Source organism: Megascapheus bottae, chromosome 16 (genome assembly GCF_031878675.1).
Source record: "Megascapheus bottae isolate mThoBot1 chromosome 16, mThoBot2.hap1, whole genome shotgun sequence".
In the NCBI taxonomy this organism is placed as follows: Eukaryota; Metazoa; Chordata; class Mammalia; order Rodentia; family Geomyidae; genus Megascapheus; species Megascapheus bottae.
This window is the reverse complement of record NC_143524.1, coordinates 5,227,513-5,252,819: the sequence shown is the minus strand read 5'-3', so window position 1 is coordinate 5,252,819 and position 25,307 is coordinate 5,227,513. Positions and strand designations below refer to the sequence as shown.

Below are 25,307 nucleotides of genomic sequence, written 5' to 3'. Positions count from 1 at the left end.
GCCCGCCCCCCGCCCCTCCACGCGGGTTCGCAGCACCAGGCCCCGGAAGCTGGGCGGCTCCGCCCTCCGCCACGGCCGCGCCGGGCCCCGCCCGCCTTCCGACGGGGGTGCGGCTCCAGGAAACGGCGCGCTCGCTCGCCACTCGGGGCTTGGCCAGCCCGGCAACCCGGCTCTGCGCTCCGGACGCCCAGCCGACCCCGTGGCCGCGGCCAGGAGCGCGGGCCCGAGCATCGGACGCTGCTGCTCAGACGGGGCGGGCGGGACGTGGACGGGAGTGCCGGCAGCCATGGGGACCCAGCCGGGGCCAGCCGACGCGGGGCAGCGGGAGCCCCGGGTCTGAGAAGTGGGCAGCGCGGCAGCCAGGACATGACTTCGGTGTGGAAGCGCCTCCAGCGGGTGGGCAAGCGGGCTGCCAAGTTCCAGTTTGTGGCCTGTTACCACGAGCTGGTGTTGGAGTGCACTAAGAAATGGTGAGTGGGGGGGGGGGGGCAGTCCGTGGAATCTCCCCTGGGATCCCAGGCTGGAGACATTGCTTGACCCCCAGGGGTAGAGGATGAGGAGTTGAGAGATTGCTGGACTCCTAGAGTTCGAGGATGGGAGCGGCTTGGGGGTGGGGAGGTCAGGACTCAGGTCTGAGAATCCTCTATCCGTGCCCACATTTTGCTTAGCTGCTGCGGTCAGGGCTCAGGACTCAAACCACATGTCTTAGGAAAGAGATGGCTCAGGGAGCAACTTTTGAGATCTTACAGGTGGTGGCCAGGCGGGGACAGAAACTTCAGTCCAGCTTGAAACAAAGATTCAGGCCTCTTCCCTTGCTTTCTTGTGGAGCCAGAGGCCCTCCCTGTTTCAGCCCAAAGGGCGCTGGAAAGCTGGAAATGTCTTCATGATGTCCTTAAAAGGGGAAACTGAGCACTTGGAGAGCTGAAGAGGGAGGCGGAGAATGGCTTAAAGGGGCCTGAGAGCCCCTTTAAGAAAGTTGTGAGTCCCAGAGGAGAGGCTGGGCAGAAAGCAAGGTAGTGGGGTACAGGGCAACCCATGTGCGTATAGGCATTGGTCTGGACTACTGAAGGGCCCCAGGGCCTGTGGCTCACATGCCCCCACCCTCAGCTGCCCAGGTCCCTGCGTCACACCCTAAATATACTGGTGTTGGCTTCCCTTGACTGGATTAAGGCACAGCTGTGGGGGCCTCACTCTCTAGGCAGGGCTAAATTTAGGTTCCCAAGGGGAAGAACTCCAGTATGAAAGGATCATAAGGTCTAAAAGGGGGGAGCAAGCAGAAGCTGGGGTCTCTGAAGCAGCAGTGTCTCTGGGCTTGCTTATACCAGGCCTGTTGGCATGCCCTTCATTCAGCAAAGGGCCAAGAGAGGATGGGATCTGACTAGGGCAACAACACACACATAGAGCATGTGAACTGTGCCCTCTGGCTTCTACCCCAGCATCCTGGCTGAGGTCACCAGAATGCTGGACGTGGTCCTGGTGAGGAGGCTGAGGGAGCAGGCAGTATCTTCAGGGCTGAGTCACTGGCAGCCTTGGGTTAGTCCTTCTGGGCTTCTTAGCCTGGAGCCTGGGGCAGGAAGCTGCCCAGGTCATCTCCCCAGGAAGGCGTGCCTGGCCTGAGACAAGCTGCCCAGCCAGGCTCCACCTTACCCAGGCACCCTGATTTGCTTCCCCTTTCTGGGAAACTCCTTGCTGGGCCAGTGCCTGTAGTTTGGGGATTGGGAAACAGAACTTAGCTCCGGGTCAGAGGGCTCTCCACTCAGCTGTGTGACCTTCTTGTGGCCAGCCTAATCTTCGAAGGATTAACAAACAGGTGAGCTACTCATCCTGCCTAGATCCCCTCCCTAGGAGGCAGGAAGCTAGGTTGACACAGACCCCAAGCATCCTGGCATGGGCAGGGAGCGGGCTGGAGAGCTCTGGTGCTGTCTTTGTCTGATATCTTCAACCTTCTGGGTTAGACACTAACCCCAAGAGGACCAACCACGTGTCACTTCCGTATCTGGGATGAGGCCCTGTGCAGCCATCTCTCTCGTCCTCATCTTGTCTCTGCCTCTTCCACGTGTCTGCCTCTCCTCTGAGTCTGCCCAACATTTGCTGTTCAACTTAGATGTCACTGCCTGGAAGTCTTCTCTGACTTGTTCTGGGTGCCATTTATTATCATCTCTCTGCAAAACCATGGGCCCAGGCTCTGAGTTTGGGAAAACAGGAGCCCTGGCTGACTCTTCTTGGAGCCCCTGAACCTAGCAAGGGGCTGGGTATGGCAGGCTCTTGTTTTGGGGTGGGGGTCATATTGTGATAAATTAACCCTATTCCTTTCTGGACTGATTTCCTCACTTTGCCCCTCGATCTGCCCCTCCTCCAGCCTCAGCCTCTAGCACCTGCCATTCTCTCTGCCTGGAGCTCTGACTTGAGCACCTCCTACAGCCTCCTTCCCCTGCTCTCACCTCTGCTCAGTCACCAGCCTCAAGACCCTCAGGCTCTCTCACATCCACCTGAAGTGAGCTTGCCAACTTCCTTCCTGCCTGTTTTGCTCTGTACCCCAAAGAAGGCAAGGTTTATAGTGAGCCCGCCACAAATACTTGCTTCTGAATGGACTTGCTTTCCTCTGAGGCTTTCTCTCTCAATGTCCCTGGCTCTCTGGTGTGCCAGGTTCTTTCTCTTGCTGTCTTTCTCATCATGTCCATGCTGGCCCCTGTTGTCCAGGCCTTTGCTCTTTGGCCTTGGCCCCACCCTGCTTCAGCAGCAGCCCCACCCTGCACCCTGAGGCCCCAGATAAGAGGCTGCCCAGGCCTTTTCTTTTTTTTTTTTTCTTTTGTTTTTTTTTGCCAGTCCTGGGCTTGAGCTCAGGACCTGAGCACTGTCCTTGGACTTTCTCAGGGCTAGAGTTCTACCACTTGAGCCTCAGCACCACTTCCGGCTTTTTTCCATGTATGTGGTACCAAGGAATCGAACCCAGGTCTTCATGCATGCTAGGCAAGCACTCTACCACTAGACCAAACTCCCCGCCTTTTTTTTTTTTTGCCAGTCCTAGGACTTGAACTTAGGGCCTGAGCACTGTCCTTGGGCTTTCTCAAGGCTAGAGCTCTACCACTTGGGTCACAGTGCCACTTCTAGCTTTTTCTGTGTATGTGGTATACAAGGAATCGAACCCAGGGTTTTATCCATGCTAAGCAAGCACTACCACTAGGCCAAACTCCTGGCCCCCAGGCCTTTTCTTATGGGGTTAGGACCTCAAGCTGAAGGAAGACCCTATGTGGGCCAGGAGAGGAAGGGGAGGCTGGGAGGGCCTGACTGAGCAGCCTTCCCCTCTCTCTCCTCCCCTGCCCCAGGCAACCAGATAAGCTGGTGGTGGTATGGACTCGCCGGAACCGACGTATCTGCTCCAAGGTGGGAGAGGATGGCATTGGGGATTTGGGGACCGGTCAAGAAGGGGCCCAGGGAAGACCAGAAGGGCTGTTGGGGGCTTGAGTACAATTCAGGATCCTATCATAATCCACAGAGGAAGAGGGAGCTGGCATCAAGTTGAGGAGAGGGGAAGTAAAAGAGTGGCTCAATAATAGAGTGACAGTCTTGAGTGAAGGAGACAAGCAAAAGCTTGAGGCCCTGAATTCAAGCCTCGGTATTGGCACACTCACTAAAAATCTAAGTCTGGTGCCAGGAGCTCATGACTATAGTCCTAGCTCTGCATGAGGCTGAGATCTGAGGACTGGGGTTTGAATCTAGATGGCACCTCTGAGAGATTCTTTTTTTTTTTTTTGCATTTTTTTATTGTAATTAGTAAAAGGGTTACATGGTATTTGCCAGATAGAAGGTGCATTAATTCACGTACATTGATACCCTTTCACATGTCTTGGTCTCTGAGAGATTCTTATCTCCAGTTAACCAGCAAAGAGCAGAAAGGGAAAGTGTAGCTCAGCCTTTAGCCTAAAAGCCAGGGGAGCATCTGGGTACTAGTGACTTGTGTCTATAATCCTGACTATTCAGGAGGCTGAGATCTGAGGATCCCAGTTCAAAGCCAATCTGGGTAGGAAAGTCTATGAGACTCTTATCAACAATTAGACACTAAAAAGCTGGAAACAGAGCCGGGGCTAAAGTGATAGGGGGCTATCGAGCAAAAGAAAAGCTCAGGTTCATTGCCCAGAATCAGCTTTTTTTAAAAAAAACAAAAACAAAAACAAAACAGCTAAGGGAGAGCACAAGGCCACGAATACAAGGCCCTACACACACACACACACACACACACACACACACACACACACACACACGCAGGGTTGAAGATAAGGGCATAGAGGTATGGGGATGGGAGGGCACGTCAAGACTCAGGGAAGGTCCCTTGTAGGCCCACAGCTGGCAGCCTGGTATCCAGAACCCATACCGGGGGACTGTGGTGTGGATGGTGCCTGAGAACGTGGACATCTCTGTGACGCTGTACAGGGTGAGTCTCCAGCCCCTGGTCACAGGTCCAATGGCGGGTGATTGGAACACTGAGTTGTCCGTCTAGATGGGAGAGAAAAGAATGGCGGAAGGGGTCTGCTTAGCATGGGTGGCCCAGGCGGTCTTCTTGGAGGAGACAACAGTAGAAGAGGCAGCTGGAATAGAAGCCCAGCCTCAGGGTAGGGGAAACAGTGGGGTGAAGGCTGCCACAGACCCTCCTCCCTCCACCACCCGCTCTTCACCCCAGGACCCCCACGTGGAGCAGTATGAGGCCAAGGAGTGGACATTTATTATTGAGAACGTAAGTGGGGGGGGTGGGCTGGGGCTGGGGCCTCAGGGGCATCAGGACAGCTCCGATGCTCCCTCCCTGTCCCCCTCCCTTGTGCCCATAGGAGTCCAAGGGCCAGCGGAAGGTGCTGGCCACAGCTGAGGTGGACCTGGCTCGCTATGCAGGGCCTGTGCCTGCCCAGCTTCCCCTGCGCCTCCAGATGAAGGCCAAGTCGGTGAAGGTGGTGCACGCAGAGCTGAGCCTCAGTCTCTCCGGGGTGCTGCTGCGGGAGGGCCGTGCCACGTGAGTGCTCACTTGCTCTCCTTGGCCCTGGCCTGTGACCTCCACCCCCAGTCCTCATCCCTGACCTCTGACCTCCAGGGACGATGACATGCAGAGCCTGGCCAGCCTCATGAGCGTGAAGCCTAGCGATGTGGGCAACTTGGATGACTTTGCTGAGAGTGATGAGGATGAGGCTGATGGCCCAGGGGCCCCTGGGGCCCGGGCTCGAGGCCCCCAACCAGGTAAACTCACAGCTTGCTAACACACCTAGGGGGATCGGGAGGTCCTGGCCACAAGCCTCTGGCTGTGCTGGGTTAGGACGGGAACTCATCACTGCTCAGCAGACCTGATTGCCCCGGCTTGGCTCCTTAGCTAAGTTCTACAGGATAGGGCCCCAGTCCCTCCATGTCCCTATCCTCACATCCCTGCTGGGTCCCTGTCTGACCCAAGAAGCCAGGTCAAAAGCTCAGACTGGGCTAGACATGCCTGCAACCCTAGCTACTCAGGAGGATGAGATCCGAGGAGCTAAGTCTGAAGCCAGCCGGGGCAGCGAAGTCTCTGAGACTCTTCTGTCCAGTTAGCTACCAAAAAGCCAGAAGTGGAGCTGTTGCTCAAGTGCTTGAGCACTAACTTGGAGCAAAAGTGCTCAGGGACAGCACTCAGACCCCAAGTTCAAGTCCCAGGACGTGTATGCGCGCGCGAGCACGGGCACACACACACACACACACACAGTTTAGAGGAGCTTAGCCTCTCTCCCTCCCTTTTACTCCTTAAAGCTTTTGTCTGTCTGCTCTATTTTTCTCTCCTTTCTCTCCTACTCTGCATCTGTGGGCCTGTCTCCTCCTAGGCCGGGGCGGTGCCCTGAGGCTGGGGCGTCTCCCAGGTAGGCCCTCTACTTGAGTGTGTATGTGGGGAGAGGGGAGGAACTCAACCTTTAGAGCCCCAACATAGGCTAACTTTGTACGTCCAACTACCCCACTTCTAGAGCCCTCCCGGGAGCTGAACACACTTTCCGAGGAGGATGAAAGCCAAGGATGGCCCCGGCAGGCAGGTGAGGACCAGGCTGGGATTTGGAGTTGGGGACTGGAACTGAGGTCCCAGGGCCCAGGCCTTAGTTCCCCTTCTTCTCCCCACCTTAGCTGCCAGCCCTTCTAGTGCTAAGGACACCAGCTCTTCCCCTGTGAGTGCCCCTGCACCCCCAGCCAGGGCCTCCCGAGGGCAGGGGGCAGAGCCAGCTACTATAACCGGGGGCCAGGTGGGACCCGAGGCCCCCAGGCCCCCAGGAACGCCACCGGAGACAAGGTAAGCTCTGGAAGGAGCCCCACTCCCTGTGGAGAGCTTCATCTCCCCCCCTTCACCTGCCTCTCCAGGGCCCCAGCCATCTGAAGTGTGGGGAGGGAATGGACAGTGGGGCCTACAGGAGCCCCCCAACATGCTTGCTCTCTCCTCAGGTCTTCAGTGCAGCCAGGCCTGGACATGGCCCCTACCCCAGCCCCTCGGCTCCGGAAAGGCTCTGATGTCCCCAGGACCCCAGTTCCCCAAGGGGGGGATGAGGTCCCCATGGCCTCAGAGGCTCCCCCTGAAGAAGAGGGTTCTTCTGAAGAGACCCAGGCCCAGACAAATTCTCAGGAAGGGACAGAGTTCCAGGGAGCCAAGCTGGACTCAAACATGGAGAATAGAGGCTCCATAGATGCCCCAGGAGGGCAGAGACCCAAGGTTGAAGAGGGGGACACTGGGGACAGACCAGTGGCTAGGGTGGTGGACACTGAGCAGGGGGCAGGAGTCAGAGAGGCGAACACAAAGAGGTCAGGGGCCACAGCTGGGGAGACTGAAGAGAGTTCAGAGCTTAGTCAAGTGGATGCTGAGCAGAGATCAGAGGTGACACATGTGGCTGTGGAGGCAGCCCAGACCGCAGGCCTGCTGGCCGAAGCAAGTCTCAGAGTGACTCCTGAGGCTCCTCCAAGGAGCTCTCAAGGGAAGTTGGGGGTCAGGACCCCAGAAGAGGCTCCCACAGACCCAAACCCATCCCTAGTAGAGCCTGTCGGGTGTTCCAGATCTTTCAGTGACCTCAGGGGTGCAAGGGTTGCTTCAGGACAGGAGACAGAGGGTGCAGAGGTGAGGAGCAGAGCCCCTGGTGAGGGGAGGACTGACCTGGAGCAGGGCCCCTCTGCTGGAGCAGCAAACACTGGGCTCCAGGTGAGCAGTTTTCAGGGGACCCCATCATCAGAGGACCAGGGGGTGCCATCTTGCAATCTAAGGGTCTGGGAGGCAGAAGTGGGGGAGTCAAGCATCCTGGGACTAGAGACTGAGCTGGCAGAGCAGGAGGTGATGGGGATCCAGAAGACAGACACTGGGGCAGCAGTTGTTGAGATGTTGGGGGCCCAGGAGATAGAGGCAGCAAGATCAGGGATCCTACAGTCAGAAGCTACTGGGTTGGCAGAATTGGGGATACTGGGGGCCCAGGCAAAAGAGCTGAAGCTTCCAGGAATGCTGGAGACAGAGGAGGCTGGGATACCAGAATCTGAGGTATTGGGGCCCCAGACAACAGAAGCTGGGGTTTCAGCAGTTCAGGGGATTAGAATAGATGAGAAAGACACGCTAGACACCCAGGAAGCATCTGGGAGTGCTGATATACTGAGACTAGAAGCTGAGATACCAGAATCTGAGATATTATGGTCCAAGGAAACAGAGCTGGGAGGTTCTGGGGTACTAGAGACAGAGGCTGGTGGGACAGAATCTAAAATACTGAGGATCCAGAAGATAGCAGCTGAGTATCTAGAGGTTCTAGGAATAGAAACCAAGATGGCAGAGTCTGAGATGTTGGGGGCCCAGGAGACAGAGGTGGTGGCTCAGGGACAGATTCCCAGGACAGAGACTAGAACATCAGAAATGGAGATGTTGGAGAGCCAGGAGGTAGCCTCTGTGGGCATAGGGGTACCTGGGATACAGTCCGAGAGAACAGAGGGCCAAGGGACAAAAGTGGGGGATTCAGAAGTTACAGTGGTAGAAACTGAGACAGCAGAAGCTGAGATAATGGGGGCCCAGGAAAAAGAAATAGGGAGTTCCAAAGCTGAGATAGAGCCTGAAATATTGAGGTCCCAGGAGGCAGATGGAGGGGTTTCTGGGGCCTCAGGAACAGAAGCTGAGATAGACTCTGAGATATTGGGGGTCACAGAGACCGAAATAGGGGGTTCCAAAGCTGAGATAGAGCCTGAAATATTGAGGTCCCAGGAGGCAGATGGAGGAGTTTCTGGGGCCTCAGGAACAGAAGTTGAGATAGACTCTGAGATATTGGGGGTCACAGAGACAGAAATAGGGGGTTCCAAAGCTAATAAAGAACAGTCTGAGATACTGTGGGCCCAGAAGACAAATGTAGGGGTTTCTGGCACCTCCGAGATAAATTTTGAGATACTGGGGACCCAGGAGACAGAAACAGGATGTTCTAAAACTGACATAGTAGAGCCTGAGATATTGAGGTCCCAGGAGACAGAGGTAGGGGTTTCTGGTGAGAGAGTAGAGTCTGAGATATTGGGGGTCCAAGAGATAGGTGTGAAGATTTTTGGGGCCTCAGAAACAGAAGCTGAGATAAAGTATGAAATACTGGGGACCCAGGAGACAGACATAGGGGGCTCCCAGACCTCAGGAACAGAAGCTAAGATAGAGTGTGAGATACTGGGGACCCAGGAGATAGCAGGTGGAAGCTCAGGAGTTGCACAGACAGAAACTGAGCTAGCTAGGACCCAGGAGACAGAAGTGGAGGTCCCGGAGGTCCCAGGATCAGAGACTAGTGAGGCAGATGATGAGGTACTGAGGGCCCAAGGGACAGAGGGCCCAGTTCCAGGGGCTGAAGAAGGGGGGCAGAAGGCTGCAATTTGGGGAACGCTCCAATATGAGGCTTTAAAGGCTCCATTTACTAATCAAGGAGTTTTAGGGTCCCAGAAAATACAAGCAGAGATTGCAAGAGTACAAGAATCAGAAACTGAAGCTTTCAGGGACCAGGGGATAGAGGATAAAGTATTAGAACCCAAATCTGAGGCTTTGGGGGCCCAGAAAGTAGAAATGGCAGCTTTAGGGGCTCCAGAGGGCAAATCTGATATTTTTGAGGCCCAGGAAACCGAGTCTGGGGTCTTAGGAACCAAGAAGGGGAAAGAAGCTGAGGGAAACCTCCCGGAGGCCAGCCTGACTGAGACTCGGGTGGCTAGTGGGGCAGAAGCTGGGGAACCCAGGCGGGCTGGGGCCTCTTCCCCAGAGGAGCCTGAAGAGGACAGGAGGCTGCCAGGCAGCCAGGTAGGGCTGGGGGCTGCCCAGGGTCTGCTTCTTCCCCCTAACCTGAGGCTGAGCGAATGGCAGTTCTGCATGGACCCACCTCGTGGACTGAGAGGGAGATGAGGCGGGGGGGGGCTTAGTTTCCAGGAGCCTCTTACCCCCTCCTCCCCTCGGGGTCCCCTGGGTCTCCTATCTGTCTGCCCTTGGGTCTGCATGGAGCTGATTATCCGAGCTGACTTTGAGAAGTAGCTACTAAGTGACCTCTCTTCTTGCCTGGGGACGACTGACCTTTTAGGTGACCTTGGGCAGAATACCCCCCCCCCCCCCGCAAAGCTGGAAACCTGTTTGCTTGCCCAAGGTTCTAGTCAGAGGTCTCTGATGATCCCTGCAGTTTTGTGCCAGGCCTGAGCTTTCCCAAGGGGCAGAGGGCACAGGGTCCTAGAACACATCTCTTCAATCCATCTCTGTGTCTTCAGGCACCATCTGCCCTGGTCAGTTCTAGCCAGTCCCTGCTAGAGTGGTGCCAGGAGGTCACCACCGGCTACCGTGGTGTCTGCATCACCAACTTTACCACGTCTTGGCGCAATGGCCTGGCCTTCTGTGCTATCCTACATCGATTCCACCCAGATAAGATGTGAGCTGCCGTGGGGGGAGGGAGGGGAAGAGATGACCTGGGGACTGAGGGAGTACAGTGCCATCCGCTCTGACCAGCCCTTTCTCCACAGCAACTATGCCTCCCTTGACCCGCTCAACATCAAACAGAACAACAAGCAGGTGAGATGGGAAAGAGGGTGAGAGCCAGGCTAGGAGTCTGGGAATGGAGAGCCACAGGGACACAGCCCTGCTTTTTGTTTGTTTGTTTGTTTGGGGGGCTTGAACTCAAGGTCTGGGCACTGTCTTTGAACTTCTTTGCCCAAGGCTAGCGCACTACCATTCTGAGCCACAGCTCATTTCAGGTCTGTTGGCAGTTAATTGGAGAGAAGAGTGTCATGGACTTTCTTGCCTGGGCTGGCTCTGCACTGCGATCCCCAGACCTCAGCCTTCTGAAAGGCGAGGACTACAGGCCTGAGCCACCAGTGCCTTGCTCTGGCCCTGTTTTTGTACATGTTTTGGGGTGTTTGTTGGTACTAAGGCTTGAACTCCGGGCTACGGGCTTTGTCTTGGCTCTCCCTTAGCTGATTCACCCTCAAGGCTAATGCTCTACCAGTAGAGCCACGGCTCCACTCCACTCTGGCTTTTTGCTGGGTAATTATAGATAGAAGTCTAGAACTTTTTTGACTGGGCTGGCTTTGAACCTTGATCCTCAGATCCCAGTCTCTTGCGCAGCTGGGATTACTGACATGAGCCACTTGCACCCAGCTTACCTCTTTGACCATTAAATTGTTTTGTTTTTCATAGTTTTGTTTTGGTGTGGTTTTTTTTTTAAGCATATTTTCCTCTAGATAGCTTTTCCCAAACTATTCTGGCGATGGGGTGCTCCTTGCAGTTGCTAGTAACCCCCCTTAGCTTTCCCTCCACACTGCTAGGCAAGCCCTGGTGTGGGGGGGAAGCCCGGGCAGGGGGCTGCCTCTGGGTGGGGGGGCTGCCCCGGGGTGGGGAGGGGGCTGCCCCGGGGTGTGGGGTGGGGCTGCCCTGGGGTGTGGGGGGGTCTGCCCCAGGGTGGAGGGGGTCTGCCCCGGGGTGGGGGGTCTGCCCCGGGGTGGGGGGCTGCCCTGGGGTGGGGGCGCTGCCCCGGGGTGTGGGGGGCGCTGCCCCAGGGTGGGGGTCCCGCCCGCTGACCCCAGCGCGCTCTTCCAGGCCTTCGACGGCTTCGAGTCCCTGGGCGTGTCGCGGCTGCTGGAGCCGGCGGACATGGTGCTGCTGTCGGTGCCGGACAAGCTGATCGTCATGACCTACCTGTGCCAGATCCGCGCCTTCTGCACGGGCCGGGAGCTGCAGCTGGCGCCGCTGGAGGGCGGGGGCCGCGCCGGCACCTACCGCGTGGGCGCCCCGGGCCCGCAGCGCCCCGACCTGGACGCGGGCGGCCTGGCGCGGCGGCTGCGCGCGCAGGGGCCCGGGGCGGCGGCGCCCGAGGAGGCCGCGGCGGCCGTCGGCGGGGCTCCCCCGGCCCGCGGCGCCCAGGACCGCGGCCCCCAGGGCGGCCCGGCCGAGGCGCCCGCCGCGGAGCCGAGGCGGCCGTCGGTGAACGGGGAGGCGGGGCCCGTGCCGCCGCCCCGCGCGCACGGCTCCTTCTCCCACGTGCGCGACGCGGACCTGCTGAGGAAGAGGCGCTCGAGGCTGCGGAGCAGCAGCTCCTGCTCGGCGGAAGAGCCGGACGCGGGGCCCGCGGGCGCCGGGGCCGCGGTGAGTGCCCGGGGCCGGGAGGGGGCCCGAGCCCGCGGCCGCCCTCCGCGCGGAGCCCCGCGGACGTGCGGCCTGGCCGGGCGGAGGGAAGCTGGGGAGACGGCGGGGTCCCCGCATCCCGCCCACGTCACCCCAGGCCCGGCTGCCTGGACTCGGTGGCGTCTCTGCGCCCTCGCGCGTCCCGCGTGTCCCCGGCCGCGCTCCCCCGGCCGCGCGCCCTGCCCAGGCCAGGCCTGGCGGGTGTTCTGGCGATGGGAGGGGTTCGTCTCCTGAGCTCCTGTGTATCTGGACGGTGGGCCTTTGTCTGGCGTCCTGGGGGTGATGATCTCCCCGCCTGCTGACGGGTTTGGGGTTTTTTAAGTGGTTGCTGAGATCTGACATCCGAGGGCTGCAGTTCAAAGCCAGCCTGGGCACCCAAGGTCCCTAAGGTCCATGAGACTCTTATCCCAGTGAACCACCAGAAAACTGGAAGTGGTGCTGTGGCTCAAGGGGTAGGAAGGGAGCCTTGAGGGGAAGAGCTCAGGGACCGGGTCCAGGCCCAGGGGTGAGGCTGGCAGCCTTGAGCTGAACAGTGCCAGGGCCAGAGTTCAAGTCCCATGACCAACAACAACAACAGAAAGTGCTGGCCTGGTGCGGTGGCTCACGCCTGTCATCCTAGCTACTCAGGAGGCTGAGATCTGAGGATCAAGGTTCAAAGCCAGCCCAGGACCTGAGACTCTTCTTTCCCATTAACCTCTAGAAAATGGGAAGTGGGGCTTGGCTCAAGGCGAGGGTGGTAGTCTTGAGCTGAAGAGCTCAGGTTCATCAGTGCCCAGGCCCAGGCCCAGGAGTAGGGTGGTAGCTTGAGCTTGAAGAGCTCAGTCAGCGACAATTTCCAGGCTGTTCAAGCCCCATGACCCACAAAAAAAAAAAAAAAAAGAAAAGAAAAGAAAAGAAAAAGAAAAAATGCTCTAGGGAGCATGGCCTAGTGGTAGAGTGCTTGCCTAACATGCATGAAGCCCTGGGTTCAATTCTTTGGTACTACATACACAGAAAAGCCTGAAAGTGGTGCTGTGGCTCCAGTGGTAGAGCTCTAGCCTTGAGAAAGCCCAAGGACAGTGCCCCAGGCCCTGAGTTCAAGGCCCAGGACTGACAGAAAAAAAAAAGTGCTTGTACTGGGCTTGAACTCAAAGTCTTTTGATTTTTTTTCTTAGTTTTTTTTTTTTTTTTTTTCTCAAGGCTGGTTGGTGCTCTGCCACTTGGGCCACAGCTCTACTTCTAGCTTTTTGGTGATTACTTGGATTTTCCTGCCTGAGCTGATTTTGAACTTTGGTCCTCAGAGTTCAGACTCCTAAATAGTTAGACTACAGGGGTGACTTACAGGTGCTCAGCTTACTCTCTCTCCCTCCCTCCCTCCTTCCTTCCTTCCTTTTTCTTCAGAACTTCCTTTCTTCCTTTCTACCTCTTCTCCCTTCTCCTTCCCTTCTGCCCTCCCCTCCTCTCTTTCTCTTTCTTGGTGATTTTGGGGTTTGAACTCAGGCCTTTTTGTTATTGTTAGTCATAGGACTTGAGCTCAGAGTCTGAGCACTGTCACTGAGCTTTTCACTCAAGGCCGGTAGACTACCACTTTGAGCCACAGCACCACTTCTGGCTTTTTCTGTGATTAGTTGGAGATGAGAGTCTCACAGACTCTTTCCCAGGCTGGTTTTGAACTACAATCCTCAGATCTCAATCTCTTGAGTAGTTAGGATTACAGACGTGAGCCACCACGCCTGGCATTCCAGGCCTTTTGTTTAAACCATCCTTTCTATCATCTGCTTTGAATCTTTAACTCCAGATGCTAGAGACCAGTTTCTTCTCTTACAGTGAAGGTTGGAGGTGGGCAGGCTTCTGGAGCTTGCCCCTTCCCCAGGTCGTCCTGTGCCTGTGCAGAGACCATCGTGGAGGGAGCAGAGACTGGCAGGGGCTTGCAGCCACAGAGGTCCAGGTCCTGGGGCAGCTTTCAGGCCATTGCACACTGACAACTGTCCAGTGATAGACCCTGAGTTTGGAGGAGAGGAAGGAACGGATTGAGAAAGGCTTTCTGGAAGCAGCCGTGGCCATCTGAGTTAGCTGAGAAGATGGGAGGGGTTGGCACTCAAATAGAGGGACTTTCGCAAGCAGCCTGCAACATTAGGGAAGTTTAGGGTTCAGTAGGGAAATGCCAATCTTCTCCCAAAAGGCTTCTAGATGGTAATGAAGCCAGGCTGAAAGCAAGAGGCCCCAGGGTGGGCTCCGACACAGGACTGAGGCTGCAGAGGAGACAGCAAGGGTGCCAGGGGCAGAGTTTAGGAGGCATGGGAAGCCAGTGGGATACAACCACTTCCAGCCCAGTTAGCTCACGGTTGTCACGGAGGTGGACCTTACAACTCAGGGCTTGGGTCCCATCCCTTAGCTTTTTACTCAAGACTAGATACCCTCCCACTTGAGCCACAACTCCACTTCTGGCCGTTTGGTGGTTAATGGGAGAGAGGAGTCTCTCTGAGTTGTCTGCTCAAGTTTTGACAGATTTCAAACTATGATCCTTAGATTTCAGCCTTCTGAATATCTTAAGACTCAAGTGTGAGGGGCTGGGAGTTTGGCCTAATGGTAGAATGCTTGCCTAGCATGCCTGAAGACTCAGGTTTGATTCCTCGGTACCATATACATAGAAAAAAGCTAGAAGTGGTGCTGTGGCTCAAGTGGTAGAGCTCTAGTCTTGAGAAAGCCCAACGACAGTGCTCAGGCCTTGAGTTCAAGGCCTGACCAAAAAAAATGTAAAAAAGATTTAAATGTGAGCCCATGAGGTCCAGCTGTCATAGAGTTCTTTCCATCATAGAACAGAGGCTCCATCCCATCCTCCATTCTTTGTTCTACCTTCCAGCCTCTGCCCCACAAGAGATACTTGACCCTGGGGTGATGAGCTCCTCACTGGCTGTGCCCCCAGCATTCCCTAGGTGTTGATCGGGAGCGGGCGTGGCCCGGCTGCACCCTTGGAAGCTCCCGAGGGCCTGGAGTGGGTTGAGGTCAAGCACATTCTCATGGCAACTCCATGAGAAGAGCTGAGTATTGTTGGCTTAGCCCACAGGCCTTCCTGGAGGAGGGGCCATACATGAGAGTACTGAAAGAGGAATTTGAGTCAGACCTGAGGAAGAAGCATTGGAATTCCCATCAGGGTTGGCATGAGGAAGCTCAGTTGTTGCTGCTGAAGTTGAACTTTTTTTTTTCTTTTTGGTGGGGGGAGGTGTCATGGGGCTGAAACTCCCCCTGGGTGCTATCCCTGAGCAATTGTTGCTCAAAGCTAGTGTTCTACCACGTTGAGCCTTAGTGTCACTTCTGGTTTCTGAGGATTGTTTGGAGATAAGAGTCTCACTGACTTTCCAGCCCCAGCTGGATTTGAACTGCAATCCTCAGATCTCAGCCTCCTGAGTAGCTAGGACTATGTAGCTTAAGTTAGCCTTGTCTATTTCCTGCCAGTTGGTTGGGTCCTCTCTTTATGGTTGGCCTTTCTCCACAAGCCCTTGGCTTCTCAGAACACCCCTTCCAAGGGGAGGGGGCCGTCACCCCATTTTACATATAGAACAATTGAGCTCAAGGAGAGGAAAGATGTAAGCTCAGGTGCTGTAAAGTGGCGCCCTCCGTGGGGCCCAGCTCTTCTGACTGAATGTGTGACCCTGAACAAGTCATTTAACTTTTCTCTTTTTTTTTTTTTTTGCCAGTCCTGGGTTTGAGCTCAGGGTCTCAGCACTGTCCTTGGCCTTTCTCAAGGCTAGAGCTCTACTACTTGAGCCTCAGCACCACTTCTGGCTTTTTTTCTATCTATATATGTGGTATCTAGGAATTGAACCCGGGTCTTCTTGCATGCTAGGCAAGCACTCTACCACTAGGCCAAACTCCCTTTTTTTTTTTTTTTTTAACTCAGGGCCCGGACACTGTCCCTTCTTTTTCTTAAGACTAGTGCTCTATCATTTAAGCCACAGTGCTACTTAAAGTTTCACGGAGTTTCCTGCCTAGGCTGGCTTTGAACTGCGATCCTCAGTCAGCCTCTTGAGTAGCTAGGATTATAGGTGTGAGCTCCACTGTCCAACACTCTGCTCTTTTCTTAAGGATGAAGTGTAAAGGCACAAAAGCCCTTTGTGAGGTGGCATTCAGTGTGGCATTTAGGAAAGCAGCCAGGCCCAGGTGGCTTACATCTGTAGTACTAGATACATACGAGGCTGAGATCTGAAGATCCCAGTTCGAAGCCAGCCCAGTCAGTTCATGAGACTTATCTCCAGTTAACCACCAAAAGCCAGAAGTTGTAGAGTATCAGCTTTGAGCAAAGTAAGCTAAAGGACACGACCAGGAGTTTGGCCTAATGGTAGAATGCTTGCCTGGCATCCACAAAGACCTGGTACCACATACACAGAAAAAGCTGGAAGTGGTGCTGTGGCTCAAGTGGTAGAATGCTAGCCTTGAGAAATCCCAAGGACAGTGCTCAAGTCTCAGTACTGGCACAAAAAAAGAGGAAAGACTTACCAGTGCCTGAAACATAACTGGTTAGAAGGTAGTGCAGAACCTAGGCACATCTGAAGAGGTTGCCTCTGGTCAGGAAGTGGCTCATAACCACCAGCATGAGGAGTCACAACTGTCTGTCATGGGGTCCCTGGTAAAGCTCCTGCTCACTCTCAGAATCAAGATGAAGGCCCCTGCTGGGTGTTTGTGGCTCATGCCTATAATCGTAGCTACTCAGGAGGCAGAGATCTGAGGCATCCAGCTTCAGGTAGAAGCCAGCCCAGGTAGAAACGTCTCCATGAGACTCTAACCTCCAATTAGCTACACAAAAACCAGAAGTGGCACTGTGGCTCAAAGTGGTAGAGTGCTAGCCTTGAACAAAAGAGCTCAGGTCTTAAGTTCAAGCCCCAGGACTGGCCAAAAAATAAAAATAAATAAAGTTATACCTGCTTCCAGAGTTATGAGGTTCAGGGAGCAAGGCAGAAAGAGGTATGAGAGCCTGAGGGACCTGCATGGGTCATGAGCACAGCTGAGCTGGTCTATGAAGGTCAGGTTGGTTGGGACAGCTCAAGATGGGCCCTGAGGAAGGTTTTTAGGGAAGTGAAAGTCATCCCTATAACCCGAGTATATTGTCTTGGGGGCCCTGGTGGGCGTGGGGCAGGGGTATGAGTGAGTTGAATCAGGAGCCATCCACAAGCCTTGGAAGTGAGGGTGGGGGATAAAAAGGGATACTGAGAATTACATCATTACTGCTTTATTTATTTATTTGTGGTCATGGGGCTTGAACTCTGGGCCTAGGTGTTGTCCCTGAGCTCTGAACTCTTCAGCTCAAGGCTACCACCCTACCCCTGAGCCACAGCTCCATTTCCTGCTTTCTAGTCTTAATTGGAGATAAGAGTCTCGAGTTCTTTACTGCCCGGGCTGGCTTTGAACCTTGATCCTCTGATCTGAGCCTCCTGAGTAGCTAAGATGACAGGTGTGAGCCACCGCGCCCAGCTTAATTTTTGCTTCAGAGTTAGAGGAAGATCATGATGGTGGCTGGTGAGTCGGCCATCACCAACCCAAGCCAGAGCTTATAACACCTGACAAAGGGTTGTCCAGGGCTGCCTCTCAGAGGGGTACAAGTTGGGGCAGAGAGTGGGGTGACTCAGTACTGTGGCCTACAAGGCAGGGGCCAGAGCTGAGGGTTCCCAGGGAAGACAGTCCCAGAGAGCCCATGGGAATAGGACACATCAGGCCCAAGTCCTGATCTTTTGCCTGGTTTTGGTGTTCTGGAGGAGTCCAATTGGAGATAGGTGTGGAAACTGATAAAGCAGGAGGGTGCCCCCTTTTGGCCAGAATATGGATGTGCTGGCTCTGGAAAGCCTAGCTTCAGAGAGTGTCTCCTTGAGAGATTCTAGCCATAATGGAGATACCAGGTGACAGGAAACCCTGTGAAGTCAGGGACTGGGGCGTGGGGTGCAAAGGTAAATATGAGGGGGTCCAGGGCTCTAGGCAGGGGACTAGAGTGAGGCTTGGGTCTGTGCTTCAAGAGGCAAAAGCCTCCTGTCATGGCCCTGCCATCAGAGTCCCCTTTCTCTCAGTAAGACTGGAAGGCAGGGTGTGGGATGGAGGCGCCTGCCTACCTTTGTGTGAAATGCTCTGGCTAGGCCCAGACGGGGCTGTCTGGAATTCTTCCCAGCCTCAGTGGCCTCTCTGCCCACAGGAAGGCCCGATCCCTGACCCCAGTGCTGCCCCTGGCCCACCCACAGCCACAGCCCTGCAGCAGCCCCTTGGTGAGTAGTTTTGAAGGGTCTGTGACCCGGTTCTGTTCAGGCTGCTCACAAATCCTGCTCTGGGGACTGGAGGGGAACATTAGCTGGTTAGGGGAGCTGTATAACCTGATCTCTGTCTGCAGGTGGGAGTCCCCCCTCCGAAGAGGAGGTACCCTTAATTCCAGGGGAAGAGACTGGACTGGTAAGGAGGGGTAAGTGGGGAGGACTGCTGGGTGGGTATTCCTAGGAAAGGTCTGGGGTGAGTCTACCTATCCCCTGTCTTTCTACTCCTACAGCAACGATTCCAGGACACAAGTCAATATGTGTGTGCAGAACTGCAGGCCCTGGAACAGGAGCAGAGGCAGATAGATGGGCGGGCGGCGGAGGTGGAGACACAGTTGAGGAGTCTCATGGAATCAGGTAGGGTGGGCTTCTGGGGCCCCCCTCCTCAACACACAGCACTCCATCTGCCAAGATGGTGAGAGGAGCTGAAAAGAAGCAACCGATATCCCTGGCTGAGCCTTGAGTAGGGAAGACCCTCGCTAGAGGCACGTAGCTCAGGCTTCTGGGATGCCCCAAAGGAGCAAGCCCGCTCTCCAAGATGCCTAGTGGCTCGGCCCTGACAGAAGGCTGTCCTGGTCATGGTTCTGGCTTGATTCAGGTGTCAACAAGCTGGAGGAGGAAATGCTGATCGAGGAGTGGTTCACCTTGGTCAACAAGAAGAACGCTCTCATCCGTAGACAGGACCAGCTGCAGCTACTGTGAGTGCCTGCCGCAGGTGCCCAGGGTCTGTCCTCCCCCTGCCCTTCCAGAAAGGCCCTGCCCCCAGCCGGCCACTGCTGGCAAACAGTAAAGCTTATGTTAACGCTGCTTTTTTTTTTTGTTCCCTACAAAGATCTTTTTGTAGAATAATTACTAGACACTTTACTAATTTCCCTGGCCCTCATGATTTTCTGTATGAAGTTTATACCTTTTAACTTGGTACTATACTAGAAAACCAAAGCTCAGTTAACTGTAGCCCAAGAAAGTCAAGACTAAAGTTTTCTCCTCAGTTCAGTCCTGTGCCTTTTACAGTAAGGAAAACAGCCCCTGAGAGCTGGGAAGGTAGCTTAGTGGTAGAGTGCTTGCCTAGCATGCATAAGGCCCTGGGTTCAATTCCTCAGTACCACATAAATAGAAAAAGCCATAAATGGCTTTGTGGCTCAAATGGTAAAGTGTTAGCCTTGAACAAAAACAAGCTCAGGGACAGTGCCCAGGCCCTAAGTTGAAGCCCCAGGACTGGCAAACAGAACAGAACAAAACAAAACAAAAAAAAGCTCCCTTCAGGCAAAACAAAAACAAAAAACAATGAAAAAAACAACAGCCTCCCCTCAGATATGGGAGTGAGAGCCGGGCACAGCCCCTCCCATGCTCTGCTTAATTATCTTGCATGGTGGAGAGGGCTTTGGCTATTTTTTTTTTTTTTTTTGCAGTTGGCCTCACTTTCCAAAGTTTTCATTGGTCTGCTATTTCTACCCAAATTATCTTTTTTTCTATGTTATTTCTTACTTTAAAAGACTAGCTGGGTGAGGTGCCTTATGCCTGTTACCCTAGCTACTCAGGAGGTTGAGATCTGAGAATCACGGTTCAAAGTTAGCCCGGGCACTAAAGTAGGTGAGACTCTTTTTTTTTTTTTTTTGCCAGTCCTGGGCTTTAGCTCAGGGCCTGAGCTCTGTCCTTGGACTTTCTCAAGGCTAGAGCTCTACCACTTGAGCCTCAGTACCACTTCCTGCTTTTTTCTATGTATGTGGTACCAAGGAATCAAACCCTGGTCTTCGTGCATGCTAGGCAAGCACTCTACCACTAGGCCAAACTCCTGGCCCTAAAGCTGATAAGACCCTTATCTCCCATTAACCCACTGGAAAACTGGAAGTGGCTTTGTGGCTCAAGGAGTAGGCTGGTAGCCTTGAACTGAAGAGCTCAGGAACAAGGCCTAGGCCCAGAGTTCAAGTCCCACAACTGACAAAAAAAAAAAAAAAAAAAGACTAATTGAAACAGAGAAAAAGAGGGCGGGGGGAGGAAGTCTGAGTGAGGACTAAGCTGTGGTGCTGGGGTGAGCCCAGACCTGTAAGGAAACTAGTAGGGAGGTGGTCAGAGCGCAGGGCCCTCCCTTCCTGCTCTCCTTTCTCTGACCTGGCACCCTGCCTCCCAGCATCGAGGAACAGGACCTGGAACGGAGGTTCGAGCTGCTGAGCCGGGAGCTTCGGGCCATGCTGGCCATCGAAGGTGGGTGATGGGGCAGGAGGGACAAGAGGCAGGCCAGGGCCAGGCCGGGCACCCCCTGACTTAGGCTCCTCCACTGCTCAGATTGGCAGAAAACGGCGGCGCAGAAGCATCGAGAGCAGCTCCTGCTGAAGGAGCTGGTGTCCCTGGTGAACCAGCGGGACGAGCTGGTCCGGGATCTGGACCACAAGGAGCGGATGTGAGTAGAGGCCTGGAGGGGCCGGGAGGCCGGAGGGCTGGGCTTGGAGTCTGTGTGGAGTGGATGGATCACAGCCCTTCCTGCCCCCAGTGCCCTGGAGGAGGACGAGCGCCTGGCCCGAGGCCTGGAGGAGCGGCGCCGCAAGCTGAGCCGGCAGCTGAGCCGGAGGGAACGCTGCGCCCTGAGCTGAGCCCTCGGGCACCCTGCCCAGTCCTGCAGCTCCCCATCCTAGGCTGCCTGCAACCCCGGCCTGCATATCCCAGCTATGGGGCGTCTGCCCTCCCCAGGCCATATTTATTTGTGGGTATGAATGTGTGTGTGTGTGTGTGTGTGTGTGTGTGTGTGTGTGTGTGTGTGTGTGTGTGTGTGTGTGTGTGTGTGTGTCGATGGCTGGACCCCGGCTGGGGGCTCAGGGACCTTGGGGGACCATGGCCCTCGCCCTCCAACACTTCCTGAGATTCCCTAGCAATAAAGCCAGACATCCACACCCAGTGCCCCTGCTTCTTCTCTGGACAACTTGGGTTTCAGTAGGAGGAAGAGGGTGGGGTTTCTCTGCAACCCTAAAAATTGCCTGGCCAATTCTCATAGGCAGATTGAGGCAGGACCTAAGTCTTCCAAGGACAGTGGCCCAGGAGGGGATTCTCATTTGGAAAGAAGATATGCCAATGGTCAACTTGTTTCCTTTTTTTTTTTTTTCTGTATGTAGTGGTAATAAGACCTCACACACAGTAGGCAATCCACTTATTTCTTTTTGGTGCTGCTACTGGGGCTTGAACTCAGAGTCTAAGTGCTTTCTGTGTCTGAGCTTTTTCACTCAAGGCTATGGCTCTATCACTTGAACCAAAATTCCACTTTAGTTTTGTTTGTTTGTTTTCCCAGGCCTGGGTCCAGAACGTTTTTCCTCAAGGCTAGCACTCTACCACTTTCTGCCACAGCACCACTTCCAGTTTTTGAGAGGTTGTTTAGAGATAAGAGTCTGGATTCAGGCTGGATTCGAGCAGGGAGCCTCAGGTCTCAATCTACTGAGTAGCTAAGATTACAGGCATGAGCCCCTGGTGCCTGGGTCATTTTATTTTATTTCAAATATGATATTATTATTAAGGTGTTGTATAGAGAGGTTACCGTTTCATAATTCAGACGCTGTGCTTTGCTTTGCCTTCTCCGTCACCCGTCCCATCCCTGCCCACACATTGCATAGTTCAGTTTCCACATAGTGTCTGAGTGCCATGAGCGTTGTATTTTTTTTTTTTTTTTTGCCAGTCCTGGGCTTGGGCTCAGGGCCTGAGCACTGTCCTTGGACTTTCTCAAGGCTAGAGCTCTACCACTTGAGCCTCAGCACCACTTCCGGCTCTTTTCTATGTATGTGGTACCGAGGAATCGAACCCGGGTCTTCATGCATGCTAGGCAAGCACTTTAACCACTAGGCCAAACTCCCGGCCCGAGCGTTGTATTTTTTATTAACACATTATTCCCTCAGGTCCTTGTTCATACCCCTGGCTTCACGCCTCTCCCTGCATCTCCATTTTCTTCCCCAAGCATTACTGATGGCTGCCTCAGGCTCCTTCATCTAAAGGAAGCTAAAGTTGGTCCCCTGACTCCTCAGCAAGTTGGGGTCTGCTCCGGGGCAGGGTGCTCAGATCCAGCACATCTTGGCCTAGGATGCCCTGTTGGTCCTCAGCTGTCATAGGGCCACTGGACCCAAAGAACTTCACCATGGCACGGACTTGTGGCAGCTCCGAGAAGGTCTCCACAGCCAGCAGCATGGCCAGGAGCCCTAGCAGCAGGTAACCTGGGGAGGAAAGGTTGCTAGGACAGTTCTTGGGATAGCCCAGTGGGATAGCCCAGTGACATGATCCAACATTGCCCCTAAGGCAATGTGAGTTGGGGTACCCCCTCCCCCAGTGGTTTATGGGAGTCATAGTTCAGGCTCCTTCTCTCCCCCCACCCCCACATACTCTAGACTTACCAAGAAGGGAGAACTGGCCCAGGTGGTAAATCGCTGGGTGCAGGCCCTGGCCCTGGCCAGGCAGCAGGTCCCCCAGGCCAATGGTACTGAGGGAGCCAAAGCAAAAGTAGATGGCCTCTAGCAGGCTGCAGTCACCCTGGACTCCCCACAGCACCAGAGCTGGCAGCAGCATGAAGACAGAAGCTACTAGCAGACCAAATCCTATGGCCCGAAGCAGCGCAGCCCGGGCTGGGGTCAGCTGCCAGCGGCCAGTTACCCAGAAGCCCAGGCAGCTGAACGAAGGGAGCAGGTAGCCTTGAAGGGCAGCCACAAGGACTAAGGAGGCCGGCAGCCCCAGGGCCGCATACACCACACAGAAGGCCTTTCCACCTGCTGAGAGTGGGGCCATGTGGCCATAACCTGGGGGAGAGAGAGACATCGCTCAGTGATCTTGAAGGGGGCCCCTCTTGGGTGAGCTTGCTGGGGTCCCCATTGTCCCACCAGAAAGCTGCCCTCTGGTGGCTCACATTGCACATGCGCTTCAGGCTTCTGCTCTTTGGTTAGGATCCAGGGCAAGTCCCTCAGCCACTCCTGGCCACCCTTGTCTTTTGTGGAAAATGAAAGACTAAAGACCAACAATAGAGTCCTCAGGCCTGTTGTAGCTGGGATAACTCACAACTACTGTCCTGTCTTGGGAGAGCTTGGCTTCCTTCCTTCCTTCATTTGTTCTTTTCTTTTTCTTGGTTTCTAATGCTAGAGCTTGAACACTGGATCTTAAGAATACTAGGCAATGGCTGAGGGTTTGGCCTAGTGCTTGCCTAGCATTCATGAAGCCCTGGGTTCCATTCCCGGCACCACATATATAGAAAAAGCTGCGAGTGGTGCTGTGGCTCAAGTGACAGAGTGCCAGTCTTGAGAAAAATAAAGTCCAAAGACAGTGCCCAGGCCCTGAATTTAAGCCCCAGGACTGGCAAAATAATAATAATAAGAAGAATGCAAGGCAAGGGACCAGGAGTTTAACCTAGTGGTAGAGTGCTTGCCTAGCATGCATGAAGACCGAGGTTCAATTCCTCAGTACCACATACATAGAAAAAAGCCCGAAGTGGTGTTGTGGCTCAAGTGGTAGAGCACTGGCCTCGAGGAAAGCCCAAGGACAGTGCTTAGGCCCTGAGTTCAAGCCCTGGGACTGCCAAAAAAAAATGCTAGGCAAGTGTACTATCACTAGCCACACTCCCAGCTTGAGCCAGGCTTTCTGAGAAATTTCCTTGGCTCTGCTTTTGACCTCTATTTCCAAATCCATAGCTGGTGGATTGTCCTCTACCCATCTCCCAAAGGGGCCTTATGTCTGTCTGTGTGCCAGGCCTTGAGCTGGAAGCTGCCTCTTACTAGTAAGAGGGCGGGAAGGAAAACAAAGGACTGGGAAGAGGCAGGGTGAATGAGAAGGCCTTTGGATCTGGAGAAGTACAGGTAAGGGAGAGGTGGGAGAGCAAGGCATGCTGGGAGAACAGGATCAGCTAGTCCAGAGGTTGCAGTGCCCAAAGGAGCCAGAGGTAAGATAATAGAAGGGATTGAGGTGGGCTGGAGAAGCTGAGCTCTGTTAAGAGGTGTTCCCATCCTGCTCTAGCCTGTATGTTGATGTACAGGGCTTCAGGCTCAGTATGAATTGGCTCTTTGAATTTCCGAAAGGAATTGGAAATACAGGTTTTGATTTAAAAAAAAAAAAAAAGCTATTTGGCAACTTTCAGGACAACAACCAAAGCTAAGTTAGGTCCCTTTCCTTTGTCAGCATCTTGTTGCCTTGGTGAATAGATCACCTTCAAAACTTCCTCACAGCCCTTCTGGTCTGTTTCTGCCATATACCTCCATCCAAGAGTCCACCCCACGGTGTGTGTTTTCTACTACATCATGAGGCCTATGTACTTTTCCTGGATCCTAAGCAGTGTCGGAGTGAGGCCGGGGAGGCCACACCCCTCCTGGCAGCTGAAGTGGAGGCACCAGTTGGGGTGTGTTGGTGGAGGATCCCCAGTTGTGATGTCAGGGCTGATAGAGCTGGAGCTTCATCTGGCACTATGGAGCAGGGGGGAGGGTGTACTCCTGGGGTCCTGGCCTGGGCGGTGGCGGGGTGGGGGAATCATGGCCTCAGAAGCCTCTTCCTCTGGTAGGGTTGCTGGCATGGTGGCCTACCCGTGGTGGTGAGTATACTGGCGGTGAAGAGCAGGGCTGAGGGAAGATCCCAGTTGCTGGCCTCTGAGCCGTTGGCCAGGCTGGAGACTCCGTGGGCCTGCGCTCTCAGGGCGGTGCCTAGAAGCTCCTCCAGTGCTCCAGGTGGCAAGCAGGCCCCGTACTCTGCCTGGAAGCTAGCTAGCTCAGCCTTGAGCTGGGCCTGGAGGCGGAGTGCGGGAGGGCCCTCCAGGGCCTGGAATACCACAGCCCCCAGCCCCATGGCCAGCAGATGGGCCACAACCAGAAAGAGATAGCGGGCCCAAGGCCTCAGACTCCCCATAGTACGCTGCTGAATCCGGGGTGCTGCTGTGGCAGCTGACTGCTGCACCACAGGCACCTGGGAGGGGCTAGGCAGGGTGGGGCTGGAAGGAGGTGCTGCGTGGGTGGCTGGAGAGAAGTATGGTGAGTGTGCACGGGAGGGAGGTGAGCTGGAGTGCTCCTCCCGGTTTCTGGGGCAAGACCCAGCAGCTGGGGCTGTGGCGGTGGTGGAGGAAGGTGCTGTGGTAAGGGGGAGGGCAGGGGGGAGAAGCTAAGGCCTAGTGAGGTCAAGTTCACTCACAAACTCCAGTTCACCAGGGAAGGGGCCACACAGGTCTGTCCTCCTGGTGCTCACACTAGAAACCTGTAAGCCAGCAGGGCGCCAGGGGGTCACGCCTGTGATCCTAGCTACCCAGGAGACTGAGATCTGACCATCACAGTTCAAAGCCAGCTCAGGTAGAATGGTCTTTGAGACTCTTCATTCCTAATTAATCATAGGGAAAAAAACAAAAACAGATAGGACACTGTGGCTCAAGTGGTAGAGTGCTATCCTGGAGCAAAAGGAGCCCAGGGCACTAGGCGTGT

General features: G+C 54.8%; 2 protein-coding genes across 7 annotated transcripts; one reads left to right on the top strand and one right to left on the bottom strand.

The window, feature by feature from the left end:
* The first annotated feature begins 134 nt into the window (after positions 1-134).
* Positions 135-20,783, top strand: Ehbp1l1 (EH domain binding protein 1 like 1). 6 transcript variants are annotated; one of them, XM_090347371.1, is made up of 20 exons: positions 135-470; positions 3,327-3,384; positions 4,337-4,432; positions 4,679-4,732; positions 4,824-5,002; positions 5,081-5,223; positions 5,967-6,032; positions 6,121-6,283; positions 6,433-7,177; positions 9,086-9,268; positions 9,724-9,881; positions 9,973-10,021; positions 11,045-11,590; positions 17,787-17,856; positions 17,979-18,037; positions 18,132-18,255; positions 18,497-18,596; positions 20,027-20,100; positions 20,182-20,296; positions 20,387-20,783. In XM_090347371.1, the coding sequence occupies exons 1-20, from the start codon at positions 367-369 to the stop codon at positions 20,484-20,486; spliced, it is 3,186 nt and encodes a 1,061-aa protein (XP_090203497.1). In that variant the 5' UTR covers positions 135-366; the 3' UTR covers positions 20,487-20,783. The 6 variants fall into 6 exon arrangements, with proteins under 6 accessions (XP_090203497.1, XP_090203498.1, XP_090203499.1 ...); XM_090347372.1 differs by lacking the exon at positions 9,086-9,268; XM_090347373.1 differs by lacking the exon at positions 6,433-7,177 and having other exon boundaries at positions 136-470; positions 6,121-6,161.
* Positions 20,784-21,514: 731 nt separating this feature from the next.
* Kcnk7 (potassium two pore domain channel subfamily K member 7) lies at positions 21,515-24,762 on the bottom strand. Its single transcript, XM_090347384.1, has 3 exons — positions 24,426-24,762; positions 22,263-22,661; positions 21,515-22,085 (listed from the first exon to the last, which is right to left on the bottom strand). Exons 1-3 carry the CDS (start codon positions 24,742-24,744, stop codon positions 21,874-21,876), a joined length of 930 nt encoding a protein of 309 aa, XP_090203510.1. The 5' UTR covers positions 24,745-24,762; the 3' UTR covers positions 21,515-21,873.
* Positions 24,763-25,307: the final 545 nt, after the last annotated feature.

What these genes read in the sequence shown, in the direction of transcription:
- Kcnk7 (XM_090347384.1), bottom strand. Translation starts at nt 24,744, where the DNA reads ATGGGGAGTCTGAGGCCTTGGGCCCGCTATCTCTTTCTGGTTGTGGCC. An exon ending in CAGTATACTCACCACCACGG is followed by an intron (nt 22,662 to 24,425) that starts GTAGGCCACCAT and finishes TCTCTCCCCCAG; the next exon opens with GTTATGGCCACATGGCCCCA. An exon ending in GGGCCAGTTCTCCCTTCTTG is followed by an intron (nt 22,086 to 22,262) that starts GTAAGTCTAGAG and finishes TTTCCTCCCCAG; the next exon opens with GTTACCTGCTGCTAGGGCTC.
- Ehbp1l1 (XM_090347368.1), top strand. Translation starts at nt 367, where the DNA reads ATGACTTCGGTGTGGAAGCGCCTCCAGCGGGTGGGCAAGCGGGCTGCC. An exon ending in TCAAACAGAACAACAAGCAG is followed by an intron (nt 10,022 to 11,044) that starts GTGAGATGGGAA and finishes GCGCTCTTCCAG; the next exon opens with GCCTTCGACGGCTTCGAGTC. An exon ending in CAGGACCAGCTGCAGCTACT is followed by an intron (nt 18,597 to 20,026) that starts GTGAGTGCCTGC and finishes CCTGCCTCCCAG; the next exon opens with CATCGAGGAACAGGACCTGG.